At 37.0% G+C, this 7,042-nt stretch overlaps 1 protein-coding gene across 1 annotated transcript; it reads right to left on the reverse strand.

The window, feature by feature from the left end:
* Positions 1-329: 329 nt before the first annotated feature.
* On the reverse strand, positions 330-3,012 carry LOC104606726 (U-box domain-containing protein 26-like). The gene has a single exon (XM_010272069.3). The coding sequence runs from the start codon at positions 1,742-1,744 to the stop codon at positions 530-532; it is 1,215 nt and encodes a 404-aa protein (XP_010270371.1). The 5' UTR covers positions 1,745-3,012; the 3' UTR covers positions 330-529.
* Positions 3,013-7,042: the final 4,030 nt, after the last annotated feature.

Genomic DNA, 7,042 nt, shown 5'->3' on the forward strand with positions numbered 1-7,042 from the left:
TTGTGTACCTGCTTGCGGTAATCCATCATCAGAATCTTATCCAGAACTTCAATCCAAACGAAAGAGACACCTCCAAACAAACTCATTAATTTCTTCCTCAAATTACTAAGCTACAAGCAGGTTAGCATCAAGGTTTCACTGCTCTCTCTCGTCTCTCAACCAACTTCTTAAGCAAAGAATCGCTTCAAAGAATGCCATACTATCAGATGAATCAGAATAACCAAGTTGGTAGTGGAAGCAGAGAGTCAGAGATCCTTCTTGGTTGTGTGTGTTTAGGTAAAATCTGCCTGGTTATGTTGCAATTAAAGCAGAATAGCATACACAATGAGTACAAAGTAAAGACACCCAATTCTCTAAATTTTCTGTTGGGGTGGGAGTTTATTACTTCTTACACTCCATTCCATAAGCAATCTCTTAAACTGTGATTACTGAGACATCGTAAAAAAAAAAAAGTGGAAGCCTCTGGTACAGGAAATAAACAATAGGGAGATCCTAGACTGAAATTTCCACAGTGAAAACACAGATTAACTTAGGCAACACACTGTACTTTACTTAGGTCCTCAGACCACATCGATCTAAGAAACTTGAGCAACATCCTGGCCTTGTTCTTGGCCCTGGAACCACACTGGCTCTGAAGTAATAGTAGCAGTTGTTTCAAGACTCCGACGCCTATTGCTTCTTCTCGCACCCTCAACGAATCGTAGCACATGATCAGCAGAGAGCTGACTGCACTCTCACTGCCTTCATGATCAGATACTCTGAAAACCATCTTAACAAGAGCATGAACTGCACTTGTGTTCTTAATTGCAGCCTTCTTGCCGCTCTCTAGTCCTAATAGAAGCTCAAGCGTGGCCAATGCTGTCGATGCTTGGCGTATGTTGGCAGTAGAAATATAGGCTATAAGGCCGTCCACCCCGCCTGCCTTAACAATATTTTCTTGATTCAGGTCTAGAGAACACAGAGCAGATATGGCTTTAGCTGCTGCATCAGAGGCTTCTGAGTTATGATGCAGGAGAGTTATCAATCCGTGCAAGAAATTTCGGGTTTTCCCAAGCTTCACGCAAAGTTCTCTGGTTTCTGAGGACGATGCAATTGCCTCTACTATCTGACACAAACTGGTCTTAATCTTGGTAGTGCCCTGGTCTAGTAAAACCAGGAAGGATGCTAAGTTAGAGTCTTCTTTGAGCATATCTAGAGAACCCAATTCGCTGAAAGCCAGCATGTTCAAAACACAAGTGAGAGATTGTTCTGCGAGCTCTGAATAATCTCGGTCGAGTTTTTCTTGTCGACGACTACCGACGTTAACGAATAACAGTCGCAGTAGTAGTGGGAAGAAGCCTAACTGGATCAAGCCATACCTCCACGCCAAATCCTTGGACAGAATTCCGAGTTTCCCGAGTGTTTCTATCTTAGTTGTCAAGGTTACTTCGTGAGATTCAAGCTTGTGCTTCAGGGCGGCCAAGGACAGGTCTGGATCGATGGTTTTTAAATAATCAGGGTCGAAGCCGTAGTCCATGCAGAGCCACTGGTCTATCAGATGCCGAAGCGTGTGATTGGGGACTAGGGAAGGATCGTGGAGCTTCTGCATTGTTACAGGACAAGTGAGATTCCCAGCTGCAAGCCATTTCTCAATGCTGGATCGATCATAGGTCTGGCCTGTACATAGAGTGACTGGATCTGTGAACAAGTCTAAACTAATTGGGCATCTAAACAAGGGAGGAATGGTCATCTGATCATCCTTCATGGATGGCAACAAATGATTTAAAAGAAAGAACGAAGAAGAAAGAAATAACTGGGTTTGGTTTGATTCAGAAATCAAGAAATGGGTTATGAGGAACCACCGAAGACAGTCGACATAAATTTTATTGGCGAGAGAGACTTGATGAAACCCAGTATACAAGAGGCGGGTCTCCTGTGTCAGCAAAAAACAAAGCAGCAACAGATGGCCAAAGTAGTGAATTGGGCCTTCATCTTGAGATTCCAGAGCTGTCTACTGACACTGAAAACCAGCAAGAGATGACAGGAGATGTAGTGGATTGTCAAGTGAAAATGAGTAAACTCCAGCAACGGGAGTACTAGAGGGAAATGCAGGTATGAATAGGGAAATGATGGGAAACTTCAGATGAATAGAAAGGTGAGAGATTGCATTTCATACTGACAGTGGATGAGTGGTAGAGGCTACCAAGTAAGGAACTTCTAGTTCACACTGACAGACAATACATATGAGAGAGAGAGAGAGAGAGAGAGAGAGAGAGAGAGAGAGAGAGAGAGACTAAGAGACACAAAAGGGAACAAAAGTGCATCTTAGTTGGAGGAATCCGATTAGAACACCAATATACAAACAATAGAGATGGCTATCGTGGTCCTTATCCTGGCTGAAAGTAAGAGATTATAACTAATAGGATACAATAATAAGAGAAATAGGGACCAGAGAGTCTCTCCCTCTCAATCTATTCATGTGGCTAGTCAAATGACCAACCTACACCATTTGAAAAAGCAAAATTAACAATTATACTTTTGAAAACTTTGAATCCATCCAATAGCCAGCCACAAAAAAAAAATAATAAATAATAAAAAGGAAAAGGAAAAGGAATACCCAATATAAACTGGAAAAATCAAACTAGAAATTGTAGATGTCAATTAGATGAATAGGGGGAGAGAGAGAGAGAGTTACAGGACTCATGAGAACGACCTTAATGTGAAGAATCAGTTCATCAACACTGGGCAGTGACTGTATTATTCTGAGGTTGAGCTAATATAAAATTTGGTTGCCTGTTCATGTTCAAACTTGTGGTTTGGAAGGGTTCTCAAAATCCTGAGGGAACTAGCTAGCATGGGTTCTAATCATGTTGATGAATTTGTCTCTTTCGATCAGCAGAATCCATGACTGAACCCTAAAAGGTCCTCTTAGAAACATTTTCATTCTTAGATTCTTGGAGAAAGGAAAGATCAGAAGGAATGGAAAGAAGAACAATTGTGTAAGATACAAAAATCGTGTTTGGCAATTCCACTCCGCAAGGGCCGTGTCAAAATGTGAGTCCTCAAATGTTTTTCTCACTACCTCCACTCATTCCCTTACATCTTCTAGAAGAGTAGAACCCTCAACATGTGTTTTTAGTTTAGATAAAATATTATTAATTAGCCGACTGTGTGGACTAAATTTTTTTCTTTTATTTAAAGAAAAATACAGTGACAGAATTTCCGATCCAGGGCTTACATACGGAGCAACAGAACGGCTTAACTCCTCATAACTTCCATTTTACCCATATTAAAAGGATTAGGACCCAACATTGAATGATCCATGGATGGGCCAAAAATCAATTTAAAATCTGGTCATGAATTAGATGATTGAGGGTCAACTAGTTATATTTATCTTTTGTTTAAGCTTCTTCTTAGGCCCAACCCATCAAATTCTGGATCCTGACCCTTCAAATAGCAACATGTGTAAGCTATGGGAGGCCTAGACCCCATTTATATATGGGCCCTGCAACAAGTTTCTTTACTGTAGTTTCTTTTTAAATGACTAGGGATGTCAGAAGAAGGTTTATTTTTTGGGTTCAAGAATCATCATCCAATAAAAAATAAAATTAAAAAAAAAAGTTGCCAACTGGCTCAGCTAGTAAAGTCAGATGATGTAGCTTAGAAATCAAAAGGAGTGTTTGAATTCTTCTCTCCACACTCTTTTTTTTTTTTCTTTTGAAAGCTTCTTCCCACCCTCTATTTATGGAAAAGATGTAGGCCTAAAACATACTACTATATGTGCAAAATAAGCCTACCTTCATAAGTAAATTAATTTATATTATATTAAAAATTAAAATTTTGAATGCTTAAATTTAATTGTAAAAACCAACAATACAGGGTGAGGGTGGGGCATATGGCTCACATGGATTCTGGGTTTAAACATGTGGAAAACCCTGTGATTTCTTTATCCCATGAAAGGTCCATGTCAGCCACAAGACCTCTACATACATGACAGAAATAGGTAGATTCCTACAGGGAAGCTTCTCACTTTGAACCAATTAATGAACTTTTTTTCACTACACAAATAAATACTAGCAGGGAGTTAGGGATATAAGAGAAAATTGAGGAGGAAAAATAGTTATGTGAGAGAAAAAGTAGGAAGGATGGAATAGAACTTTTGAGGAAAGAAAATTCTAGATATGAAGTGGAAGAAAGTAGGAATTTCAAGAAAATATAAAAGAAAAGACAAAAAACACAAAGAAAAAGGAGAGGAGAGTTTTAACTTAATTTTACATTTTTTGCTTGAACAAAATATATAAAACCATGGGGAGAGCCATCTAATCATCTCCTTACTATAATATACAATATAGATATGATTGATGTACATTTCCCTCCATTAGAGGTGGGGCTTAAGAATTAATATTAAAAAATCTTGGGAAAACTTGTATCATAATCAATGGATAAAGAAAAGAATTGATGAGTTCATTTAATTTTACATTAAAGTTTTTTTCTTAATCTAGAAGAAGGATTAAAGTATCGATATAATACGCCCATATGTATGGGCCATATCAATTTTGGGTATCGGCGCATATTAACCGAGGACATACTTGATCTGATATACCTTTTCTATAAGCAAATACAAAGCCATAAAATGATAAACAACAATGTAAAAATTGGTTGGAACATACAATATATACCTCTCTTTTTTATGTTTAAACCCCAAATATCATCAAATCCAGTTGATTTGTCAGATACAAGGAATTATACTATATGTAGTATATGACAAATATGAATGAATTTTTGTGATGTGATCGAGATTGATAATGATATTTACCATCAAACTGTCCAATTCGATAAATGAAGTAATGAACAGCATAATCTTATTTATTTATCAGTTTTGACCAGTCAAAGTTTTCGGTTCTCATTGAATGGATCTTGATTGAAACAGTGATGGTAATTTGAAATGCTAATTAAATATAGCATTGAAGTCAGACATGCATACACAAAGATTTCCCCAAAAACAGTGTCTATTACTATTTTCATTAGAACATTCTATCAGAATTTTCTTCACCATTCAAAGTGGTTTGTGTCATCAAGCATACTTAACATATAAGTGATCTCTTTTTTTTTCTGAAAATAATTCCATTAACAATGCTAAGAAAAAGACAACCTACTTGAAATTTTAACCCTTTTCTCTAGTCCCACTATACATCGAGATATATATCCCCATCAAATGACACCACTTACCCAACAATGTAGATTGGTACAAAGTAAATTACACGAGAGAGAGAGAGGTCAAAAAAAAAAAAAAAAAGTGAAAAAGACAGCCACAATACCATACAATAGATACAACAAAACCCAATAGTAAAAGCTTGAGAAACTTGTAGCCTTCTGGAGCTCTATCTTGTTTGCCATTTGAACAGTTCTAATTTTGTTTGTTTGTCAAAGAATATGAAATAAAATAAAGTCATTTATTAGAAAAGTAGAAAAATTCAAATATGTCAATTCAAGGAGTTAATGAGTAGATATTAAGGAGGCTCAAAAAAGTACAGCTTACCACACTAGCTGACCAATACGACTCTGGTCTGGTTATTAATAAGATCTGAGTACAATGTGCTGGACCCAGTTAATAATTTGTTGGGTGATAAGTTTCCTACATTTATACTCCATTAGGATCTTTGTCCAATCTCATAGATGCCCCAAAAATATATAGAATTATAGATGCATGTCTCATAACAAAGTACTAAAACTGAACCAACTTTATTGTTCAGCTCTCAAAATTCAAGGTGTCCATATTGTGAAGCCCATAAAAAAGAAATCAAAATGCTGAACATCATCACTGTATTAACCCAATCTAAAGTCTGAACAGTCTTTCAAAAAAAAAACAAAAAAAACAAAAGAAAGGTAAGATGTATATAGAGAAAGGAAAGAATAAAAAACAATTATTCATTGGAAAAATCCAATTGAACAGACTGACTACTTTTTCATATAAAAGGTCTTTTATATGCTTTCTAATGGTTACACAAACCTGATGAAAAGGGATATTCTGCAACAACCCTCATAGAACATATTGTTGTATTGTTTGAATCACATAATATTCATCTCTTTCTTTTTGTTTGTTTTAGTGTTTTTCCATTTTAAATTGCCAAAATGGTGGGGATACTGACTGTCTGTAGGCATGAACCGAATCGAACCAGCTGTTTGTGCTTGCACATAAACCCAGTAACACAGAGAACCAGTCTGCATATCCCGTGATGGCATAGGGTATTTTTGGACCCATTATGGTGATGATAGTCATTTTTTACTATTATAATGTGAAACCTCCTAAAGGTCTCACTCCACCGACACAACCTCAATAGCCCAAACTGCTGAAGGAGTGAAAAAATAGAAGAAGAAGAAGAAGAAGAAAAATTTACTGCCCCAAACTTATCTTCTACATACCCATTGCCATGATATCAAACTGGAAGCGGGTCTGGTTCCCTTTTCATGGTTGAACCGTCTGGTTCAGCCTCAAAACTGTCAGAGCCATCCAGTTTGAACAAGTTTAGCTTTGAAAACTTTGATTAGTTATTACAGGGGCTGTTGTGATTGTGATACACGTACAACCATATTTGGTTAGGCTGAATTTTATGGCAACTAACCTACTGATTAAATTTTCTGAAGAAAATTTGTGTACCAGATCATCAATGCTCATGACCACCCCATGTGTGGCCCCAATCAGAATCAAATTTGACAGCCTGTTTTGATAGTTCCCTTTGGCTCTAAGTCTCTAACCCAAAGTAGGGTCAATTCGAGATAATGACCATATGCTAACAGAGATGGCCCATGAAAATCCTTAGAACCAGATGATTCAAAATCCCGTGTGATTGTTATTGTGCTAGGTTCTTCCAATGTTGAATATGCAGTCAAACTTGAACTGTGCTTGTATGACAAACAGGATCTTTGAGAAAAAAAATCATGTGGGGCCTTTAGTTAGGGCTTCCAAGTATAGTTGTAGATTGAAATTATTCTGTGGTGAGGGAAGAAACCAAAATAGATTAAATGATAGGTACAGTGACAATGGAAATACTACAGTCTACGG

The sequence above is a fragment of the Nelumbo nucifera genome, chromosome 5 (assembly GCF_055504915.1).
Source record: "Nelumbo nucifera cultivar China Antique chromosome 5, China Antique-T2T, whole genome shotgun sequence".
Taxonomy (NCBI): domain Eukaryota; kingdom Viridiplantae; phylum Streptophyta; class Magnoliopsida; order Proteales; family Nelumbonaceae; genus Nelumbo; species Nelumbo nucifera.

Excerpts from the sequence above, each read along its gene's own strand:
- LOC104606726 (XM_010272069.3), bottom strand. The coding sequence starts at position 1,744 with ATGAAGGATGATCAGATGACCATTCCTCCCTTGTTTAGATGCCCAATT.